The sequence below is a fragment of the Protopterus annectens genome, chromosome 12.part0, assembly GCF_019279795.1.
Source record: "Protopterus annectens isolate FY-2018-M chromosome 12.part0, PAN1.0, whole genome shotgun sequence".
In the NCBI taxonomy this organism is placed as follows: Eukaryota; Metazoa; Chordata; order Ceratodontiformes; family Protopteridae; genus Protopterus; species Protopterus annectens.
This window is the reverse complement of record NC_056746.1, coordinates 383,030,806-383,055,255: the sequence shown is the minus strand read 5'-3', so window position 1 is coordinate 383,055,255 and position 24,450 is coordinate 383,030,806. Positions and strand designations below refer to the sequence as shown.

The following is a 24,450-nucleotide window of genomic DNA, read 5'->3' as shown; positions in this document are numbered from 1 at the left end:
CCAAGAAGTAGCATGTTAAGATTATAGCCTTAGTCTTCTGCACCAACTGCCAGACTGGTATGATTTTTTTTCTGAAAATTCAGTAATATTTATGACCTCTATGACCTCTACACCTACACATAGGGGAAATGTTTTTCTTTTCCATGTTTGGGAGCCCTTGGTTAACAGCTGAATAAGATGTTCATATGAATATTGTCAGTAGAGTTGTAGCCATGCTTTCTGTTCTCCGCCTGGAAGGAAAATCTGAAAAGCACAAAAAATGAAGACGCACTTAAAAATGCCTACCAGTGAAGTGCTAAGACCACTTAGTTCTGCTTTTTTAGTTATGTGACCCATGTGAAATCATTATTTGCTTAGTGTGTAATGCAAGTAAGTTCCATTTTGTGTAGCTTGTTCTGTGTGAATAAACTAGTCAAGTTAAGGTGGCATAGAACAATTTTTTTTCTTTTTTCATTTGCCAGTCACTAAAGTAATATTTAAAAGAAAAAAAAGTTTTATAGTCTTACTTTTTTGGCTTTTGATTTATTCATGATGATCCATGTTTTTTCTTCAGCTGAGTTAATGGAACGAGGGCCACCTGTCTGGCCAGGAATGTATCCTGCCAGAAGTTCGCTACAACATGCCCATCAGCTTCAGCTGCTGTCACACCAGCAGTTGTTACGGCAACATGAACTTTACATGCTACAACAGCAAGCAGCCCATGCCATGGAACTACAGAGGAGTGCACAGCTTGTGGTTAGTGAATGTGTCTGCATTAATGAACAAAAGTCTCCTTGTATTTTACAAGAAAAAAATGTGCTAGCCAATTCTGTTTCAATACATAAATTAATTCTTATCAGTACCACTGCCTGAAAGTACCAGGTGCTGTGTAGGGTGACTAATGAATTAAAATCACTTAATTTTAATTGTGTTTGAGATGCCCAAGCAAAATGAGTCATCAGTAAGGGTGCAAAGAGAAGTGCACAAAAGTGCATTTGTTCCTGTATGTGGAAGTAGATGAGCATAGTGATGAAAAAGTCTATTAAGGGTGAAGAAGACCAAGTAAAATTAATTATACAAGTCAACATGGTAACTGAGGAAACTGAGTAGATCATTTGATTCTGTCCCTTCAGATTTCTTTTACTGTGTATTAAGCATGTAAGCATGGCGTTAATAGATAACGTTAGGACTCTCAAGTTTTATTCATGTCTGTCAAAGGGGTACATAAGTAATGTAATTTGGGGAGGCTGCATTTTCACAAGTACATTGAGATTGGAGAAGCAGTGATTACCTGGCAACAGTCAATGCATGCTGTACTGGACAGGAGCTGTGTCATTTACCTGACAGGTCTGATTGTCACTGTTATCGCTGAAGTTTGGAAGTTTTAATTCCAATCATTTATTTAATAATTGAAATTGCAGTTCAACTTTGTTGGCATGTAATGGGAGTATTCTGTTTATCTGCCGGCACATTTTCAGTTCATTTTCAGCTCACATAGTTTGTTTACAGATTACAGGTTTTAAAAATGCAGCTTAGCTGGGAATTCTCCTTGTATTTTTCCCCTGACCCATACTTGTATTGTTGCACTTGCTTCAGGTATGAGAATGTTGTTAATATTGGCAGTTTACCTTGTAGTTTTGCAGCAGTTACAGTTCCAGATTCCAGCACAGTTTCCTGGGTTTTTCTCCTTGTTTCCAGAGCTTGTTTATTCTTCCTGATGCTTATTGGAAGTTTTATTTAGGGTTCACACTGCCCATACGTGCACTGGAGATGTTTTAGTCATTTGCAATGCTCAGTTTCTTAGGTCTTTCATCTGCACTGTGCATGTATGTCCAACAGACTGGGTTTCCATTTCTTGTATGTCATAGAAGCTAAATTGCTCTATTTGTTATCAGTGTACATCAGAATGTTCCTATCTCTTGTAAAAAAAAAAAAAAAAAAAAATCTGTCTGACTTGGTTTGCAGTCATCACACTTTGGTTGTCTGCCTGCAGATAGCCCTCAGTCGGCCCGAATACCAGAGTCTTAGTATTTCTGCGTCAGATGCTGTTGCTTCGTCCTTGACGTCAGGTCGTCAGGGGTATAAAAACAGGCAGCCGACGCCATTATATCAGTCTTTCTTGCTGAGGAGGAGCCCGAAGCAGAAGCAGTTCGCAAGTGCTGTTCGGCCACTAACTTAAATTTTAATTTTTCGAGTTGATAATCCTGAAGTCTTTAAAGCTAAGTACCCCATTGGGGATCCTTTTTTCTTGCTCTAACTGATGTCAGAAAAAGTTATTGTCTTGCCTGTGGAAAGCAAATACCTCACAGAGATTTTCATTCTTACTGCGTTGTCGCCTCACAGTAAGATGCTGACCGGTTCGACTTGGCTAGAGCGTCTTCTGCATGAAGACATGCGTGAATGGGCGTACCTTCGTTGAAGGCTGTGCATTAGGGCTGGCAACTCAGCACGTAAAAATCCACTGCCAATCATTAGCGGACCAGAGTTCCGCTGTGGTGACCCCTAACCAGGAAAAGCCGAAAGACACAACAACTGCGTCACCTGTTTAGGCCCAGACCACAACGTCCCTCGCTGTCGGTTTTGTGCCTTGGTTAACGCCCGAACCATTCATCGTCGGGCTATTTTTGTAGCTAAATTCTTTTGCTCTCGATCTTTGGTAAGCCATCTGACTACTGATCTTCTGAAAAAAAATAAGGATAAAGACAGAGAGAGGACTGCATAGGTTCAAAACTGCCGACGCTTCCGTTAAGCTAGTCGCCAGTCCGCCGGTACTCAGTAAAAAGCCTTTGCAGCCCCTTATGTCTGTTTCTGTGGATTCACAGGCCTCTGCTGAGACCCATTCGGAGTCCGATATGCCGCTGGATGCTTCTTCAACTATGGAACCAGCGGATGGCTCTACCTTGGATGAATCTGAAGCTGCTGAGGGTGTTTTCCGACCTACCAATGTTCAAATCAAACTGATGACTTTTTAATCCAAAACTACAGAGTTTCTTAGGCCCAGAATACACACTACATCTAGAAAACCAACAACCAAAGTGCATGCTCAGGCCCCCATGCCACAAAAACAAATGCTTAGAATGACTGAAGACCTTGTAATGCTAATTAGGGGAAGCCAGCCTTCCCCTGCTAAGCGACAAAGAATTCAGTTGCCTTCAGATTCTACAGACCAGGAGTCTGATGACTCTGACCTTTCTGATTATCAGGACATGCCCTTATCAGCCTATGAGGATTCCGATGCAGAGGAATCAATTCCCTCTGCCTCCCTTCCAGAGGATTTCTCTTTTGGTGAAACCTTGCATACTTTTAAGAGAGCGTTTCCATTGGGAATGCCAAGACTATCCTCCGTCCAAAAAGACTCTGAGAATTTTTAGAGCTACCTCAGCGCATGCCTTTAGCTATTCCCCCTGTCCTGGATGTTGTGGATGATGTTTTCATGGAATCCAGTCTTACTCCAGACACCTTGCGTCTGGCCCTTAGGAAACCTGACAGGTACTTCTGAGTACTTGGTTCCCACAAGTTTCTTTTCAAGTATCCTACTGCTGATCCAGAGGTCATTTACCAGGGACCTAAAGGTATTAAGGCTATTAGTCAAAAATCCTACCCCTTCGGACAGGGATTCCAGAGCTTTAGACAGATGGGGTAAGAAGGTATATACCTCTGCAACTCTTGCTATCCGGGCATTGAATTGCCAGTTTCACATGCTGAAGTACCAGCAACATATTATGGAACTCATTAAACAAAAAAATGGTAATATTTCCATATTGTGCAGAAAATAAAGATTTGCAAGAGCTTATGCATTCTGCAAACAAAATTAGTAAGCATACTTTGTAGTGTGGTTTTAATGCCCTAGAAGCATCTTGCAGGGCTGCAGTCACTGGCTCTGTACTGAGAAGACATGCTTGGCTGAAGGAGCAGACCTTGCCAGATCATGTCAAATCCAAATTACTAGACACTCCTTTAAATAAGGACGTTTTGTTTGGCACCAAAGCAGAAGTTTTTTCTTAAAAAGATGGAAGAAAAAGCTAAATCTATGCAAACTGTTAAAGAATTCTTAAGTGCAACCACCTCAATTCAGTAGGCATTGCCCTTCAAAACACTGGTCCTTTCCAGCCCCCTCCAGGCCTTCCCCAATCAAGACCCAGAGGAAACGGACCATCCAGACTACAGTCTCAGGGTATGCAGAGATCTAAGCAATGAAGTGCTCCCACCCCTAAAACAGGGAGTGGTAAGCCACCTCCCTATGGAAAAAGTTCACAATGACTTGTCAACTCTACTGCCCAGCCCTGCCTAATTGCTTGTGCCCCTAGGAGGAAAACTTGCCCTTCATGCAAAAAACTGGATGTCGATCACTCGGGACCAATGGGTCCTCAACATTGTATCCCAGGGGTACAAATTTTATTTCCATTCACTGCCAACCCCAAGTGATTTTCCAGACCTTCCTCCAAACAGTGGACAGAGGCTGAAAACTGTTCTTTCCCTGCTCAACATCAGCCCTATTCAGCCAGTTCCAGTAGAACAAAAGGGTCAGGGTTTCTACTCCTGACTATTCATGTTACCCTGGAAAGGGGGCTTTTGGTGCCCAATCCTGGATCTTTAAGTTCTCAACACCTTCCTGGTGGTCCCAAAATTCAAGATGCTTACCCTGCAACAGCTTCTCCCTATGCTAGCCAAGGATGACTGGTTAGTCACCCTAGACTTAAAGGAAGCTTATCTGCACATCCCCATCAGGGAATCATGCAGGAAATATGTACGTTTCAGGACAGGATCTATGCATTATCAGTTCTCTGCACTTACCTTTGGCTTATCTACTGTGCTCAGGGTATTCACAAAATGCCTGGCTCCAGCCTTTGCATACTGCAGGCAGAGAAATATCCAAATTTGCCCATACTTGGACGACTGCCTGATTCAGGTGGACAGCCAGGAATTGCTGTTTCAGCACCTGGCATTTGTAAAAAGCCTTCTCACTTCATTGGGGTACACAATCAACGAAAATAAATCACAACTGGTGCCCAGTCAGAAGATTGTATTCCTGGGAGCAAGCTTGGAAACAACTTCCCAGATGGCATTTCTCACTTTAGAAAAACAGGTCTATCTGACAGACAACTTCAAGCAAATGGCCACCAGTACCCAGCTAACTGTAAGAAAAATACTGCAAGCCCTAGGGTTCATGGCCTCATGTATTCTGCTAATTCCATATGCAAGACTGCTTATGAGGAAACTTCAGTGGCACTTAAAAAGTCTTTGATGCCAACATTCTCAGGACTTGGAAACAGTCATTCCTGTCATAACTTGTCTGAGGCCAGAGTTCCTTTGGTGGGCAGAAGCATGCAACCACAACAAGGGACTGCATTTTACTCGACCCCACGCCACCCATACCCTGACCACAGACCCATTAGACTATGCATGGGAGGCCCACATGACTGGCAAATGCATTCAGGACCACTGGACCCCAAGCCAAATTCTCCTGCACATCAACCAAAGGAGATGCTAGCTCTACAGAATGCTCTGACAGCTTTCAGATAACTAATCCTTCCAGAACAACTGCTGATAAAACAGACAACACCACAGTTTTACTGCACTACCCCAAGACATATACTAGTGGGCGTTTCTTTAGTTGGATTCTCATTTTAAGCACTTTTGGTGTGACCTCCTTTCCCTGGTGAGGAAAGAATTTCTACCTGCAGTGGTTCATCTAGGTGTTCCATGGGGGTATTATACATCTTTGCTTCGGGGTCATAAGTAGTTACTAGACATGCAGTCCATTAGGAGCCCAGCCTAAATTCCCAACTGTCTAAGTAACTTGCTCAAGGTCATCCAGTAGGCAAGTGAAGGATGAGGGAATCAAACCACCTTATCCCAAGTAAGTAGCATGATTATAGCCTTAAGTCTTCTGCACCAACTGCTGTGACTGGTATAATTTTTTTCTAATTCAGTAATATTTATGACCTCCCTCTACACCTACACATAGAAATGTTTTCTTTCCATGTTTGGGAGCCCTTGGTTAACAGCTGAATAAGATGTTCATATGAATATTGTCAGTAGAGTTGTAGCCATGCTTTCTGTTCTCCGCCTGGAAGGAAAATCTGAAAAGCACAAAAAATGAAGACGCATAAAATACCTACCAGTGAAGTGCTAAGACCACTTAGTTCTGCTTTTTAGTTATGTGACCCATGTGAAATCATTATTTGCTTAGTGTGTAATGCAAGTAAGTTCCATTTGTGTAGCTTGTTCTGTGTGAATAAACTAGTCAAGTTAAGGTGGCATAGAACAATTTTTTTTCTTTTTTCATTTGCCAGTCACTAAAGTAATATTTAAAAAAGTTTTATAGTCTTACTTTTGGCTTTTGATTTATTCATGATGATCCATGTTTTTCTTCAGCTGAGTTAATGGAATCCTGCCAGAAGTTCGCCAACATGCCCATCAGCTTCGGCTGCTGTCACACCAGCAGTTGTTACGGCAACATGAACTTTATGCTACAACAGCAAGCAGCCCATGCCATGGAACTACAGAGGAGTGCACAGCTTGTGGTTAGTGAATGTGTCTGCATTAATGAACAAAAGTCTCCTTGTATTTTACAAGAAAAAAATGTGCTAGCCAATTCTGTTTCAATACATAAATTAATTCTTATCAGTACCACTGCCTGAAAGTACCAGGACTAATGAATTAAAATCACTTAATTTTAATTGTGTTTTGAGATGCCCAAGCAAAATGAGTCATCAGTAAAGGTGCAAGAGAAGTGCACAAAAGTGCATTTGTTCCTGTATGTGGAAGTAGATGAGCATAGTGATGAAAAGTCTATTAAAGGTGAAGAAGACCAAGTAAAATTAATTATACAAGTCAACATGGTAACTGAAACTGAGTAGATCATTTGATTCTGTCCCTTCAGATTTCTTTTTACTGTGTATTAAGCATGTAAGCATGGCGTTAATAGATAACGTTAGGACTCTCAAGTTTTATTCATGTCTGTCAAAGGGGTACATAAGTAATGTAATTTGGGGAGGCTGCATTTTCACAAGTACATTGAGATTGGAGAAGCAGTGATTACCTGGCAACAGTCAATGCATGCTGTACTGGACAGGAGCTGTGTCATTTACCTGACAGGTCTGATTGTCACTGTTATCGCTGAAGTTTGGAAGTTTTAATTCCAATCATTTATTTAATAATTGAAATTGCAGTTCAACTTTGTTGGCATGTAATGGGAGTATTCTGTTTATCTGCCGGCACATTTTCATTTCATTTTCAGCTCACATAGTTTGTTTACAGATTACAGGTTTTAAAAATGCAGCTTAGCTGGGAATTCTCCTTGTATATTTCCCCTGACCCATACTTGTATTGTTGCACTTGCTTCAGGTATGAGAATGTTGTTAATATTGGCAGTTTACCTTGTAGTTTTGCAGCAGTTACAGTTCCAGATTCCAGCACAGTTTCCTGGGTTTTTTTCTCCTTGTTTCCAGAGCTTGTTTATTCTTCCTGATGCTTATTGGAAGTTTTATTTAGGGTTCACACTGCCCATACGTGCAATGGAGATGTTTTAGTCATTTGCAATGCTCAGTTTCTTAGGTCTTTCATCTGCACTGTGCATGTATGTCCAACAGACTGGGTTTCCATTTCTTGTAGGTCATAGAAGCTAAATTGCTCTATTTGTTATCAGTGTACATCAGAATGTTCCTATCTCTTGTAAAAAAAAAAAAAAAAAAAAAAAAAAAAAAAATCTGTCTGACTTGGTTTGCAGTCATCACACTTTGGTTGTCTGCCTGCAGATAGCCCTCAGTCGGCCCGAATACCAGAGTCTTAGTATTTCTGCGTCAGATGCTGTTGCTTCGTCCTTGACGTCAGGTCGTCAGGGGTATAAAAACAGGCAGCCGACGCCATTATATCAGTCTTTCTTGCTGAGGAGCCGAAGCAGAAGCAGTTCATAAGTGCTGTTCGACCACTAACTTAAATTTTAATTTTTCGAGTTGATAATCCTGAAGTCTTTAAAGTTAAGTACCCCATTGGGGATCCTTTTTTCTTGCTCTAACTGATGTCAGAAAAAGTTATTGTCTTGCCTGTGGAAAGCAAATACCTCACAGAGATTTTCATTCTTACTGCGTTGTCGCCTCACAGTAAGATGCTGACCGGTTCGACTTGGCTAGGCGTCTTCTGCATGAAGACATGCGTGAATGGCGTACCTTAGTTGAAGGCTGTGCATTAGGGCTGGCAACTCAGCGCGTAAAAATCACTGCCAATCATTAGCGGACCAGAGTTCCGCTGTGGTGACCTAACCAGGAAAAGCCGAAGACACAACAACTGCCACCTGTTTAGGCCCAGACCACAACGTCCCTCGCTGTCGGTTTTGTGCCTTGGTTAACGCCCGACCATTCATCGTCGGGCTATTTTGTAGCTAAATTCTTTTGCTCTCGATCTTTGGTAAGCCATCCGACTACTGATCTTCTGAAAAAAATAAGGATAAAGACAGAGGACTGCATAGGTTCAAAACTGCCGGCCGCTTCCGTTAAGCTGATGCCAGTCCGCCGGTACTCAGTAAAAGCCTTTGCAGCCCTTATGTCTGTTTCTGTGGATTCACAGGCCTCTGCTGAGACCCATTCGGAGTCCGATATGCCGCGGGATGCTTCTTCAACTATGGAACCAGCGGATGGCTCTACCTTGGATGAATCTGAAGCTGCTGAGGGTGTTTTCCGACCTACCAATGTTCAAATCAAACTGATGACTTTTTAATCCAAAACTACAGAGTTTCTTAGGCCCAGAATACACACTACATCTAGAAAACCAACAACCAAAGTGCATGCTCAGGCCCCCATGCCACAAAACAAATGCTTAGAATGACTGAAGACCTTGTAATGCTAATTAGGGGAAGCCAGCCTTCCCCTGCTAAGCGACAAAGAATTCAGTTGCCTTCAGATTCTACAGACCAGGAGTCTGATGACTCTGACCTTTCTGATTATCAGGACATGCCCTTATCAGCCTATGAGGATTCCGATGCAGAGGAATCAATTCCCTCTGCCTCCCTTCCAGAGGATTTCTCTTTTGGTGAAACCTTGCATACTTTTAAGAGAGCGTTTCCATTGGGAATGCCAAGACTATCCTCCGTCCAAAAAGAGACTCTGAGAATTTTTAGAGCTACCTCAGCGCATGCCTTTAGCTATTCCCCCTGTCCTGGATGTTGTGGATGATGTTTTCATGGAATCCAGTCTTACTCCAGACACCTTGCGTCTGGCCCTTAGGAAACCTGACAGGTACTTCTGAGTACTTGGTTCCCACAAGTTTCTTTTCAAGTATCCTACTGCTGATCCAGAGGTCATTTACCAGGGACCTAAAGGTATTAAGGCTATTAGTCAAAAATCCTACCCCTTCGGACAGGGATTCCAGAGCTTTAGACAGATGGGGTAAGAAGGTATATACCTCTGCAACTCTTGCTATCCGGGCATTGAATTGCCAGTTTCACATGCTGAAGTACCAGCAACATATTATGGAACTCATTAAACAAAAAATGGTAATATTTCCATATTGTGCAGAAAATAAAAGATTTGCAAGAGCTTATGCATTCTGCAAACAAAATTAGTAAGCATACTTTGTAGTGTGGTTTTAATGCCCTAGAAGCATCTTGCAGGGCTGCAGTCACTGGCTCTGTACTGAGAAGACATGCTTGGCTGAAGGAGCAGACCTTGCCAGATCATGTCAAATCCAAATTACTAGACACTCCTTTAAATAAGGACATTTTGTTTGGCACCAAAGCAGAAGTTTTTTCTTAAAAAGATGGAAGAAAAAGCTAAATCTATGCAAACTGTTAAAGAATTCTTAAGTGCAACCACCTCAATTCAGTAGGCATTGCCCTTCAAAACACTGGTCCTTTCCAGCCCCCTCCAGGCCTTCCCCAATCAAGACCCAGAGGAAACGGACCATCCAGACTACAGTCTCAGGGTATGCAGAGATCTAAGCAATGAAGTGCTCCCACCCCTAAAACAGGGAGTGGTAAGCCACCTCCCTATGGAAAAAGTTCACAATGACTTGTCAACTCTACTGCCCAGCCCTGCCTAATTGCTTGTGCCCCTAGGAGGAAAACTTGCCCTTCATGCAAAAAACTGGATGTCGATCACTCGGGACCAATGGGTCCTCAACATTGTATCCCAGGGGTACAAATTTTATTTCCATTCACTGCCAACCCCAAGTGATTTTCCAGACCTTCCTCCAAACAGTGGACAGAGGCTGAAAACTGTTCTTTCCCTGCTCAACATCAGCCCTATTCAGCCAGTTCCAGTAGAACAAAAGGGTCAGGGTTTCTACTCCTGACTATTCCTGTTACCCTGGAAAGGGGGCTTTTGGTGCCCAATCCTGGATCTTTAAGTTCTCAACACCTTCCTGGTGGTCCCAAAATTCAAGATGCTTACCCTGCAACAGCTTCTCCCTATGCTAGCCAAGGATGACTGGTTAGTCACCCTAGACTTAAAGGAAGCTTATCTGCACATCCCCATCAGGGAATCGTGCAGGAAATATGTACGTTTCAGGACAGGATCTATGCATTATCAGTTCTCTGCACTTACCTTTGGCTTATCTACTGTGCTCAGGGTATTCACAAAATGCCTGGCTCCAGCCTTTGCATACTGCAGGCAGAGAAATATCCAAATTTACCCATACTTGGACGACTGCCTGATTCAGGTGGACAGCCAGGAATTGCTGTTTCAGCACCTGGCATTTGTAAAAAGCCTTCTCACTTCATTGGGGTACACAATCAACGAAAATAAATCACAACTGGTGCCCAGTCAGAAGATTGTATTCCTGGGAGCAAGCTTGGAAACAACTTCCCAGATGGCATTTCTCACTTTAGAAAAACAGGTCTATCTGACAGACAACTTCAAGCAAATGGCCACCAGTACCCAGCTAACTGTAAGAAAAATACTGCAAGCCCTAGGGTTCATGGCCTCATGTATTCTGCTAATTCCATATGCAAGACTGCGTATGAGGAAACTTCAGTGGCACTTAAAAAGTTTTTGATGCCAACATTCTCAGGACTTGGAAACAGTCATTCCTGTCATAACTTGTCTGAGGCCAGAGTTCCTTTGGTGGGCAGAAGCATGCAACCACAACAAGGGACTGCATTTTACTCGACCCCACGCCACCCATACCCTGACCACAGACCCATTAGACTATGCATGGGAGGCCCACATGACTGGCAAATGCATTCAGGACCACTGGACCCCAAGCCAAATTCTCCTGCACATCAACCAAAAGGAGATGCTAGCTCTACAGAATGCTCTGACAGCTTTCAGATAACTAATCCTTCCAGAACAACTGCTGATAAAAACAGACAACACCACAGTTATGTGGTACATAACCAGGGGGGAGCTAGTTATTTCCCGCTCTGCAGGTTAGTCATGACTCTGTGGAGCACAGCTTTGGACAACCAAGTCCATCTACAAGCTCATTTCCTGCCAGGCAAACAAAATTCACTGGCAGACGACTTAAGCAGAAATCTCCTAGAACCACACAAGTGGAAATTAGAGCCCAGCACCTTCAACCTTCTGATCCAGAGGTGGGGGACCCCAGAGGTGGATCTCTTTGCCTCCCCCCACAACCACCAGTTAAGCGAATTCTGCACCAGGAACCCTCACAGCAGGGCCTGAGAGGTGGATGCCCTATCCTTTCATTGGGAAAACCTCTCAATCTATGCCTTCCAACTCTATCCCTTCTCTCAAGAGTACTACTCAAGATAAAGGAAGACAGGCCAAGGACAATTCTGATTGCCCCGAACTGGCCACACCAGCACTGGTACCCACTCCTGCACTGCCTGACAACGGTGCCACCCTGGCACCTACACCAGACCCCTACCCTTGCTGTCACAGCAGGAGGGACAGATTTTGCATCCACAATTGCAAACCCTAAATCTTGCAGCCTGGCTTATTCCTTGAATACTCCACCAGCAGCTCTAAGTAAACAAGTGCTGGACTTCATTCTTGAAGCCAGAAGGTCTAGTACTAGGAAATCCTATGCGGAAAACTGGAAAAGATATTGTTCTTGGATTCAGTCTAAAGGAAATGACACAGCTGTGCCCTCCTTACCTCTAATCATGGATTACCTAGTAGAGCTACTCCATAGAGGCCTGTCCTTCTCCTCCATTAAGATTCATGCCTCTGCCATTTTGGCTCATTACAATACTGAGCCCATCTCTATTTTCTCACCCTCTCATTAAACAGTTCCTGAGAGGGGCCAACAACTTAAGGTCCCCAAGGAGAGCACCCACCCTTGCTTGGGACCTTAACTTTGTACTGGAAAAGCTCATGCTTCCCCCTTTTGAACCTGCTGCTTCAGCAGAGTTAAAATTCTTCTCTTGGAAAACAGACTTGCTTCTAGCCTTTACATCACCTAGCAGAGTGTCTGAGCTACAGGCACTGATGGCTGTGGAACCCTTTATTATCTTCCATGCTGACAGGGTTTCCCTCAGGACTAACCCGTCCTTTATGCCTAAGGTGATGTCCAGTGTGGCCCTAAACCAATCCATCCATTTGCCAACCTTCTTCCCTAACCCTCAGAATAAAAGGGAAAGGATCCTGCACTCTTTGGGATGTGCACAGACAGCTCCGGTTCTACCTTGATTGGACTAAGCCTTTCAGAAAATCTGACCAGCTGCTAGTCAGCTTTGCAACAGGGGCAGAGGCCAAGGCCATTTCTAAACAAACCATTTCCAAACGGATAGCACATTGCATTCATTTCTGCTACAAGCACCTTGGAAAACCAACCCCTCAGGGAGTCGGAACAAATTCCACTAGGGCTACTTCTACCTCTACAGCATTTCTCAAGGGAGTCCCTACCAGGGACATTCTGGAAGCTGCAACCTGGAGATGTTCTTCGTGTTTCACAGTTGCAGTCATTACATGTGGGTTATTTACCTGCAGGTAGCCCTCAGCCAGCCTGAATATCAAAGTCTTGGATCCCTGCATCGGATGCTGTCCCTTCTTCCATGACGTTAGGTCGTCAGGGGTATAAATCATGCAGCCGATGCTATTACATCTGTCTTTCTTGTCTCGCGGTGCCCAAAGCAGAAGCAGTTCACAAGTGCCAGTCGGCCGACTCCTTAAGTTTTCGTTTTCTAGTTTCAGAACCGAAGTCTTTAAAAAAGCTAAGTACCCCGTTAGGGATCCTTTTTCTTGCTCTAAACTGATGTCAGTAAAAGTTAACAATTGTATTACCTGTGGAAAGCAAATACCTCAAAGTTTTTCGTACTGCATTCCTTGCTTAGGCCCAGACCACGACATCCCTTGCTGTCGGTTTTGTGCCTTATTCAACCCCCAAACTATTCGTCATCGGATTATTTTTCTTGCAAATTACTTTGGTACTTTGTTTAACTATCCAGAAATGGCTTCGGTAAGCATTCTGACTGCCGACATTCTGAAAAAATGTAACGATAAAGACAGAGACCGACTGTATAGGTCCAAAGCTGCCAACGACACTTCCATTAAGCTAGTCGCCAGTTCGCCGGTACTCAGTGAGGCACTTTCATAGCCCCTATTACCCACTACTTCAGATTCGCAGGCCTCTACTGAGACCCATTCGGAGTCCAGTATGCAGCGAGATGCTTCTTCAACCATGGAACCTGTGGATGTCTCTACCTTGGATGGGTCTGGAGCTGCTGTGCAGGCACTGGCTTCTGAGGGTGTATTCAGGCCTACTGACTTGCATTTCAAACCGACGCCATCTTCTTCTTCTTCAAGGCCTAAAACTTGACCCACGCCTAGAAAACAGACGTCCAAACCTCATGGTCAGGCCCATATGCCTAAAAAGAAAAAACAAATGATAGAATGGCTGAAGACCTTATTACTTTAATTAGGGGAAGCCAGCCTTCTCCCTCTAAGAGATCTATAAATGATTTTCCTTCTGATTTTTCTGATCAGGATTCTGAAATTTCTGTTTATTATGATTACCAGGATTTGCCCTTATCTACCTATGAGGATTCTGATGCAGAGGACTCCATTCCCTCTGCTTTCCCCCTCCAGAAGATTTTTCTTTTTGTGAAACCTTGCACACTCTTAGGGAGCATTTCCACTGGGAAAGCCAGGATTACTCTGACTCCAAAAAGAGGCTTAGAGAATTTTTACTCCTTCCTCAACACAGGCCTTTAGCGCTGTCCCTCCTGTCCTGGACATTGTAGATGATGCTTTCTTGGATTCTAGCCTGCCCCAGACACTTTCCCTCCAGCTCCCAGGAAACCTGACCGGTATTAGAGTACCTGACTCAAAAGTTCCTCTTCAAGAATCCTACTGCAGACCCAGAGACCATTTCCCAAGGACCTAAAGTCATTAAGGCTACTACTGCCAAAAACCCTACCCCCTCTGATAGAGATTCCAGGGCCTTGGACAGATGGGGTAAGAAGGTATACACTTCTGCTACTTTGGCCATTAGGGCCTTAAACTGCCAGTTTCATATGTTAAAGTATCAGCAGCATATTATGGGACTACTTAAACAAAAAATTTATGTTGATTCCTGACTGTGCTGAAAGTTAAAGATTTACAGGATTTAATGCATTCTGCTGAACAAGTTGGTAAACATACTTTGCAATGTGGTTTTGACTCTAGAAGCATCTTGCAGGGCTGCTGTCACTGGGTCTGTTCTTAGAAGGCATGACTGGCTTAAGGAGCTAAATTTGCCAGATCATGTTAAAGCTAAATTACTGGATGCTCCCTTAAACCAAGACCGTCTCTTTGGTAACAAAGCAGAAGGCGGCCTTAAAAAGATGGAGGAAAAAGCTAAATCTATGCAAACTGTTAAAGATTTCCTGCAAGTACAGCCTCCCAGATTTAGTAGGCATTGGCCTTCTAAGAATTGATCTTTTCCTATCTCATCCAGGCCTTCTCAGTCCAAACCCAGGAACAGCAGACCACCTAGGCTACTGTGTCAAGGTACTCACAGGCCTAAGCAGTGGGGGGGGGGGGGGCTCCCACTTCCAAACCTGGAAGTAGTAAGACAACCCCCTATGGAAAAATGTCACAGTGACTTAACCTTAAACCTTCCAAGCCCTGCTCAACTGCCTGCCCCATTAGCGGGAAAGATCACCAGGCATGCAGAAAATTGGGAACTCATTACCCAGGACAAATGGCTTTTAAATTTAGTTTTCCAGGGATACCAGATTCCACTTCCACACCTTACCCAACCCCAAATGGTTGGCCAGACCTTCCCCCAAATCAATGGGCAGAGGCTCAACAGCAGGTTCTCTCTCTTCTAAGTATCAGGGCTATTCAACCTGTCCCAGCAGAAGAAAGGGGACAAGATTTTTACTCGTGGCTTTTCCTGGTACCCAGAAAAGACAGCTCCTGGCATCATATCCCGGGCGAGCTCTCTACTCTAAACACCTTTTTGGAAATCCCAAAATTCAAAATGTTAACACTTCCTGCTTCCTATGCTAGGCAAAGATGCCTGGTTGGCAACCTTAGGCTTAAAGGAAGCTTACCTGCACATCTCAGTAAGGGAATCTTGCAGAAAATACCTATGCTTGAGAGCAGGCTCCATGCACTACCAGTTCTCTGCCTTTCCCTTTGGCTTGTCTACTGTGCCCAGGGTATTCACAAAGTGCCTAGCTCCAGTCATTGCATTTTGCAGGCAAAGAAAAATTCAAATATACCCATACCTGGATGATTGTTTAATTCAGGCAGAAAGCCAGGACATGCTATTAAAACATCTGGCATTTGTAAAGAAACCTCTAACCTCGCTGGGGTACACACCATAAACGAAACAAAATCTTATCTAGTACCCTGCCAACAAATTGTATTCCTGGGAGCAAGCTTGAACACAACTTCCCAGATGGCTTACTTCACGCCAGAGAAACAAGTTTATTTGACAGCCTACTTCAAACTATTGGCCACAAAGACTTGGCTATCTGCAAGGAAAATCCTGTAAGCCCTGGGGTTCATGGCCTCTTGCATTCTACTAATTCCATATGCAAGACTGCATATGAGGAAACTACAATGGTGTCTAAAAAACCTATGGTGTCAACATTCTCACTACCTGGAATCAATGATTCCTATCATTCCTTGTATAAAGACAGAGTTCCTTTGGTGGGCAGAGGCCTGCTACCACAACAAGGGACTGCAATTCACTCTACCCCCCTGCTGCCCAAACCCTAACAAACAGACTCATCAGACAGTGCATGGGGGGAATCACTTGGCAGGGCAGTGCATTCAGGGCAAATGGAGCCAGATTCAGATTCACCTGCGTGTCAATCAAAAAGAAATGTTAGCTGTGCAGAATTCCCTGAGAGCCTTCAAGGACCACATTTTTCCAGGACTAATTATTGGTAAAGACAGACAACACCCCTGTTATGTGATACATAAGCAGGGGGAACCCACTTGTACCCTCTGCAGACTAGCCATGGCTCTGTGGAATATAGCGTTAAGCTACCAAGTGCACCTACAAGCTCAATTCCTGCTAAGCAAGCTAAATTCACTGGCAGACGACCTAAGCAGAAAGCTCATGGACCCCCACGTGTGGAAACTGGGCCCAAAGGTATTCAACCTTTTGAGAAACGGATGGGAGGAATTCAGAGATGGACCTGCTTGCCTCCCCCAAAACTATCAATTGGACAAATTCTGCACAAGGACTTCCCACATTCAAGCTTGGAAAGTGGATACCCTGTCCTTCACCTGGAAAAGCCTCTCAGTTTATGCCTTCCCCCTCTGCCTCTCCTCTTGAAAGTTCTGCTAAAGATCAAGAAGGACAAACCAAGGACAATACTGATTGCACCAGACTGGCCAGGCCAGCACTGGTAACCCCCTCTTACGCAGTATGTCACTGCAGGAACCATGGCACCTGCCTCAAACCCCTTCCCTGCTTTCCCAGCAGGAGGGCCAGATTCTGCAACCTCTGCTTCAAACTCTGAACCTTGCAGCCTGGCTTATTCCTTAAGCTCTCCAATATCAGCTATCAGTAAGCAGGTGCTAGATGTCATTCCGGAGGCAAGGAGGCCCAGTACTAGAAAATCCTATGCTGAAAAGTGGAAGGGATACTGTTCCTGGAGCCAGACTCGAGGGATGGGCACTAAGGTGCCTAGCTTACCGTATATTCTTCAGTACTTAACAGAGATGCTCCACAAGGGCCTTTCCTTCTCAATTAAAATTCATGCCTCTGCCATTTCAGCATATTATAATACTGAACCCACCCCTCTTCTCTCAGCCCCTGCTAAAGCAATTCCTCAGAGGGTCCAAAAATTTAAGACCACCCAGGAGAGCCCCTACTCCAGCCTGGGACCTTTGTATTGGAAAAGCTGACTCTACCTCCTTTTAAGCCAGTTGCATCTGCAGAATTGAAATTCCTTTCTTGGAAAACAGCCTTCCTTCTAGCAATCACTTCAGCAAGAAGAGTATCTGAATTACAGGCTGTCGTGGTAGTGGAGCCCTTCATCATCTTCCATGCAGACAGGGTGTCCCTCAGGACCAATCCTTTCTTTATGCCCAAGGTGGTGTCTAGTGTGTCCCTTAATCAGTCCATTCATTTACCTACTTTTTTCCCTAATCCACAGAACAAGGGAGAACGAATCCTGCACTCTTTGGACATGCACAGACAACTTCGATTTTATTTGGACAGCATTAAGCCTCTCAGATAGTCTGAGCAGCTGCTAGTTGGCTTTGCTGCAGGGGCAGAGGGATAGGCCATCTCAAAGCAAACCATTTCTATGTGGTTAGGCCATTGCATTCATTTCTGCTATAAGTACCATGGAAAACCTACCCCACAGGGGATAATATCACATTCCACTAGGGCTGCATCTACCTCTACAGCCTTTCTCAGAGGTGTCCCTACCAGATGCATCCTCGAAGCTGCTACCTGGAGCTCTGTACTTACCTTCACCAAGCATGACCACATGCCTATTTTTTCTAAATCCAGAGCTGGTTTTGCCACTGCAGTCTTGCAGGGCTTAATAGCTGGTCCTAATGCTATCTAACTTTCTCCTCCACCCTTCCTTAGCTTTGGGAATCAACCCAAATGTAATGATGGGAATTAACCCAAATGTAATGACTGCAACAGTGAAACATGAAGAACATAGTACAGTTGTGTACACTTACCATAAATGTAGATGTTAGAGTGTATTCACTGTTGCACTCCTGGATGTTCTTCGTGTTTCACTGTTGCACTCATTACATTTGGGTAATCTACTTGCAGGTTGCCCTCAGTCGGCCTGATTAACAAAGTCTTGGGTCCTGCGTTGGTTGCTGTCCCTTCTTCCATGACGTCAGGTCATCGGGGGTATAAAACATGCAGCCGACGCCATTACATCAGTCTTTCTTGCCATGTGGTGCCCGAAGCAGAAGCAGTTCACAAGTGCCGGTCAGCCGACTCCTGAAATTTTCATTTTTGATTTTCGAACAGAAGTTTTCAACTAAAGCTAAGTACCTTGTTGGGGAAACTTTTTCTTGCTCCTTACCGATGTCAATTGTATTCCTGGGAGCAAGCTTGAATACTACTTCCCAGATGGCTTACCTCACGCCAGAAAAGCAAATTCATTTGACAACTTGCTTCAAACAAGTGGCCACAAAACCCCTGCTGTCTGCAAGACAAATACTGCAAGCCTTGGGGTTCATGGCCTCCTGCATTCTTCTAATTCCATATGCAAGACTGCATATGAGGAAACTACAGTGGTATCTAAAAGCCTATGGTGTCAACATTCTCAAAACCTAGAAACAATGTTTCCTATCATTCCTTGCCTACGCCTAGAGTTCCTTTAGTGGGCAGAGGCCTGCCACCAAAACAAGGGACTACCTTTCACACGACCCCCTGCCGCCTAAACCCCAACAATAGATGCATCAGACTATGCATGGGGGGCTCACCTGGCAGGGAAGTGCATTCAGGGCAAATGGAACCCAAGTCAAATGCACCTGCATATCAATCAAAAAGAAACGTTATCTGTACAGAATGTTCTGACAGCCTTCAAGGACCACATTCTTCCAGGACAACTAATGGTAAAGACGTACAAACACCACTGATGATGTCCTTCAAGAATGCAACTGCAGTCATAACATGTGGGTTGCCCTGCCTCAGGCAGCCCTCGGTCGGCCGGATTCCAAAGTCTGGGTCCGACGTCGGCTGATGTCGCATTTCTCTCCGACGTCAGAGCGGCTGGAGTACATAAGCATCAGCCGACGCCATTTTCTTCAGTGTTTCTTGCCCCAGATGCCAGGTGCCCTCCAAGGAAGGCTGTAATCAAATTGGAAGACAAAAACAGGATTCCAAACAAATAAATGAGCAATAAAACACATACACCATAACAGATATCCCCAGCTAAGAGAAACAGGGATAGGAGTGGACCCTAGGCATAGAGGGGTATGGAGGGTGGGAAAATCCGACTGCAGTTGCATGTCTATCGGACATCTACATTTATGGTAGGTACAAAACTGTACTATGTCCTTCAAGAATGCAACTGCAGTCATAACATGTGGGTAGAATACCATAGCTTAGCTGGGGAGGAGGAATGCTCTAGGAAAAGATGGTGTGGCAATCAAACCCTGCAGGACTGCAAGCAAAGCCTGCTCTGGATCTGGAGTATAGAGGAGATTGTAGTGTTTGGAGAATGTATGCACAGAGCTCCATGTAGCAGCTTCTAGAATGTCCTTAGTAGGCACCCCTCTTAAGAATGCTGTAGAGGTGGCTGTAGCTCTGGTGGAATGTGGTCTGACATTGGCTGGAACAGTCTTTCCATGAAAGGAATAACAGAATCTGATGCAATGTCCAATCCATTTTGAAATAGTTTGTTTTTGAAATTGCTTTTCCTTGGACTGCAGGCGTAAGCTACAAAGTTGTTCAGACTTCCTACTGGCCTTGGTTCTGTCCAGGTAATAAAGTTGTCTGTGAATGTCCAAGGTATGCAACAGTCTTTCCCCTTGTTCTCAGGATTGGGAAAAGCAGGCAGATTAATTGCTTGATTTAAAGAAACCCTAGATACCACCTTTGGCATGAAAGTAGGGTTGGTCCTTAATGAAACTCTGTCTCTGTGAAAAATAATAAAGGGTGGTATTGCCATTAGGGCCTGTAGCTCCGAAACCCTTCTTGCTGATGTAATTGCCAACAGGAAAGCTGTCTTCCAAGAGAGAAATTGCAAGTCAACTGAAGCTGTTGGCTCAAATGGAGGTAGAGTCAGTTTTTCTAGGACAAAATTGAGGTCCCAGGCTGGCACTGGGGCCTTTCTTGGTGGCTTAATGTTCCTTGATTCCCCTGAGGAATTGCCTTAGTAAAGGGTGTGAAAAAACAGGAGGATCAGTGTTGTATCTAGCAGAAATAGCAGATGCGTGTATCTTTATGGAAGAATATGAGAGGCCGTTCTTTAACATATCTGCCAAATATTCCAAGATGAGTGGGATGTTCAGTAATGATGCATCATGTCCCATGCTGGTATTCCAATTGCTGAATCTTTTCCACTTTGCTAAGTAAACCTTTCTGGTGGAGGGTCTTCGAGCCTCTGTTAGTATCCGCTGAACTTCCTTGGAGAGAGATAGGCTGAAGTTATTTATGGGATCTCCCAGGCTGTTAGCTGCAGTGTCTGTAGATTTGGATGCACTGTTTCGAAGATGTTCTTCATCCCACATTGCTGCAGTCCTAACACTTGGGTAGTCCGCTGTCCCAGTCGGCCCGAATACCAAAGTATATGGCTGACATCGGTCAAAGCGCGTGGTCTGACGTCAGGGTACAAATGCGCATGACCGACGTCATATCCTCAGTCTTTTTTGCCGCATGATCCGATGCAGAAGCAGTTTTGCGAGTGCAGGTTGGCGTTCTGAAATTTTCTGAAGTCGGAGTTTCAGACCGAATCAAAGTTGGCTAAGTACCCGTTGGGGAATATTTTGGTTTTTCTTGCCTCAGTATTTAACCGGATGTCAGAAAAAGTGAATAACTGTATTATGTGGGAAACAGATACCTCATAGGGATTACCATACCTTGTGTATACCTTGCTTAGGGCCTGAGCACGGCGTTGTTGGATGTCGCTCTTGTGCTAGATTTAACAAACGCACTATAAAGAGAAGATTAGACTGTGCCAGGTTAGTTTTTGGGAAGTTGTAATTATAAAATGCCGTCGGATGCTCCGGCGCCCGCTTCGTCAAAAGCGCAAGGACAAAGCAACAAAGCCTAGGTTGGAAGAACCGTCAGTCCCGGACGTCGGTTCTTTAGAAGGCTCAGTGGAGCGGAGGTTCTGCCAGAAGTTTCTTTGGAGTTTCAGGGAGAGACTTTACTGTTACAAGATGTGTCCTCTCAGGAGGTAGGCCAGGCTGAAGGGGCTTCTCAGGTGGCTGTTCTCCTCTCCCTTCCTAAGGTGGTTAGGCCCTCCCCTTCTGTTTCCAAGGCTTCTTTGAGAGGCAGGCCAGGTTTAACTTCAGTGGGTGTCTCTCCTAGTTCTTCAGGATCTTTGCCTAAGAAACATATGCTTAAAATGGCAGATTTGATTACTATGATTAGAGGTTCTATGCCCCCTCCTGATAAGAGGCCTAGGGTGGAACCTGAGCTTGAGAGTTTTGAGCAGTGTTCGGAGGCTTCTGAGTCTTTGGCTGAAGACTTACAGGAGTATCCTCCTTATTCTGATTCTGTATTCTGATTCTGATGTGGATGATTCTACTCCTTCGGCTTCTCCTCCTGAGGATTTTTCTTTTTCAGAGACTCTTCATTCCATGAGGGAACATTTTAAATGGGAAGGACAAGATTTCTCTGATTCCAGGAAGAGGCTTAGGGAATTTTTGTTTTTACCCCAGCATAGGCCTTTAGCTATACCTCCTGTTCTGGATGTGGTGGAAGATGTTTTTGCAGAGGCTTCCCTGAACCCTGATTCTTTGCCTCCTGCCCCAGTTAAACCGGACAGGTATTATAGGGTGCCTGAAGCTCATAAGTATCTTTTTAAGAGTCCTAGGGCAGACCCAGAAACTGTTTCTCAGGGGCCTAAAGGTGTTAAGGCTTCTGTTGTTAAAAATCCTGTTCCTCCTGATAGAGGCAAGGGCTTTGGATAGATGGGGAAAGAAAGTGTATACTTCTTCCACTTTAGCCATGAGGGCTTTGAATTGCCAGTTCCACATGTTAAAATATCAAAATTATCTCCTTTCACAATTGCAGTCTAAGGTGGATGCTCTGGCGGAAGGTATTGAGTGTAAAGAGTTGCAGGATTTAGTTCATGTGTCTGAACAGGTGGGTAAGCATTCCTTGCAATGTGGTTCAGGCCTCTTCGAGGGTGGCTGCCACTGGTTCTGTTCTTCGCAGGCACGCCTGGCTGAGGGATCAGAATTTAGCTGAGCGTGTTAAGACAAGGATTTTGGATACTCCGTTACAGTCTGATGTGTTGTTTGGTTACTGTGAGCAGTTTTAAAGAAATGGAGGACAAGGCTAAGTCTATGCAGACTGTTAAAGATTTTTGCAGGTTCAACCTCGAAGTTTAGTAGAAATTGGCCTACTAAGGGATGGACATATCCTTCTTATGATTCCCAGTCTAGGGGTAGGTCTAGGCGTGGTAGGGCAGAGCTCAAGGTTCTTTTGGAGGCCTAGAACAGGGAGTTCACCTGCTCAATCTTCTGGTGAGGGCAGGGGTCAGCCCTTTCGTAAACAGACCCAATGACCTGCATTTTCAGCTGTCAGTGCTTTCTCGTCTGGCAGCACCTTTGGGAGGAAGGCTGGCACTTTTCAAAGAAAATTGGAGTTTAATTACCCAGGACAGATGGGTATTGGATATCATTCACCACGGTTACAGGTTTTATTTCCATACCTTGCCTCCTTTCAAAGGCATGCCAGACATTCCTCCTCTACAAAGAAAAGAGGCTTACAAGCAAATTTCTCTGTTACTCCAAATAAGGGCCATTCAGCCGGTTCCTGTGCCAGAAAGGGGCCTAGGATTTTATTCTCGCCTGTTCCTAGTACCAAAGAAAGGGAACACGTGGAGACCAATTTTGGATTTATCTATCCTCAACACTTATCTGGACATTCCCAAGTTCAAAATGTTGACGTTACAACAGCTTTTACCTCTACTGGGCAAAGATCACTGGATGGTAACTTTAGATCTCAAGGAGGCTTACCTTCATGTGCCTATCAGACTAAGTTGCAGGAAGTATCTGCGTTTTCGAGCTGGGAATTCCATTATCAGTTCTCTGCATTGCCCTTTGGCTTATCTACTGCACCCAGAGTATTCACAAAGTTCTGGCTCAGTGATAGCTTACTTCAGGCTAAAAGGAATACAAATCTATCCTTACTTGGGCGACTGCCTGATTCTGGCTCAAGAAAGGAAGACCTTTTACAGCATTTGGAATATGTGATAGCAGTGCTAAGATGCCTGGGTATTCTGTGAGCGAAATAAAGTCCAGTCTAGTACCCTCTCAAGACATGTGCTTTCTGGGTGTGAGACTGAATACAGCAACCCAGATGGCCTTTAACCCCGGACAAACAAAGAATCTTTCCCTTTACTTCATCAACTATCTCTTCAGTCGGGCTGACTGCAAGGACAGTCCTTCAAGCCTTAGGGTTCATGGCATCTTGTATTCTGGTGCTTCCCAATGCCAAACTGCATATGAGGAAGCTGCAATGGTACCTCAAAAATGTATGGACACAGCACTGCCAGGATTTGGACACTGTCATTCAAATAATACCTTGCATTCAAAAGGAATTTTTGTGGTGGGCTCAGGAATGTCACCTAAACAAGGGACTCTCTGTGACCCGGCCAGAGGCTGAGTCAGATTCTAACGACAGATGCCTCAGACATAGCTTGGGAGCTCATCTGAATGGAAAGTGGATACAAGACAGTGGCCTGCCAGACTACAGCATCTACATATCAACATGAAGGAGATGTTAGTAGTCCAGTTGCATTAATGGCTTTCAAGGAGTTACTTCTTCCAGGGCAGGTGTTGGTTCTAACAGACAACACAACTGTCATGTGGTACATCAACAAACAAGGGAACACATTCTTATCCTCTATGCAGGCAAGCAATGATTTTATGGGAGACGCTCAGCTTGCAACTAACTCTTCAGGCAAGGTTTCTGCGGGAGCACAGAACTCCTTAGCAGATGTGTTAAGCAGGCAAATCATGGATCCCACAGTGGAAACTGGATCTTCATGTATTTGGAAATTGACAGTGTCATGGGGAACTCCAGACATAGATCTGTTCGCTTCTCCACTAAACCACCAGCTGCCAAAGTTTTGCACAAAAGGTTTCATCACACAGCTTGGAAAGTGGATGCTCTTTCTTTCAGTTGGAAAAATCTTCATGTGTATGCCTTTCCACCTCTGCCTCTTCTCCCAAAGGTACTCCTAAAGGTCAGAAAAACCCTTTTTTAAAACAAAATTATTTTTTTCCCCCCAATTTGTTAAAAAAGGGATGGTCACTGTTATAATGCAAGTAAGCATTCGAGAAATGTTCCTTCCTATAAATATGGGATTTGTAACAATTATTGTCCTTATCCTTAATTAATCTAATATCCAGAAAATGTGTTTCGTCCATATCAATGTTGTGTGTAAACTTTAAAAATGACGTGGTA

General features: G+C 44.3%; 1 protein-coding gene across 1 annotated transcript in view; it reads left to right on the top strand.

Annotated features, from left to right (window-relative positions):
• Window positions 1-24,450, top strand: part of TNRC18 (trinucleotide repeat containing 18) — a 725,141-nt gene that overhangs the window by 140,694 nt on the left and 559,997 nt on the right. Inside the window, exon 6 of the mRNA XM_044088920.1 lies at window positions 554-735. Coding sequence (XP_043944855.1) covers window positions 554-735 — 182 coding nt within the window. The remainder of the gene's footprint in view (window positions 1-553; window positions 736-24,450) is intronic.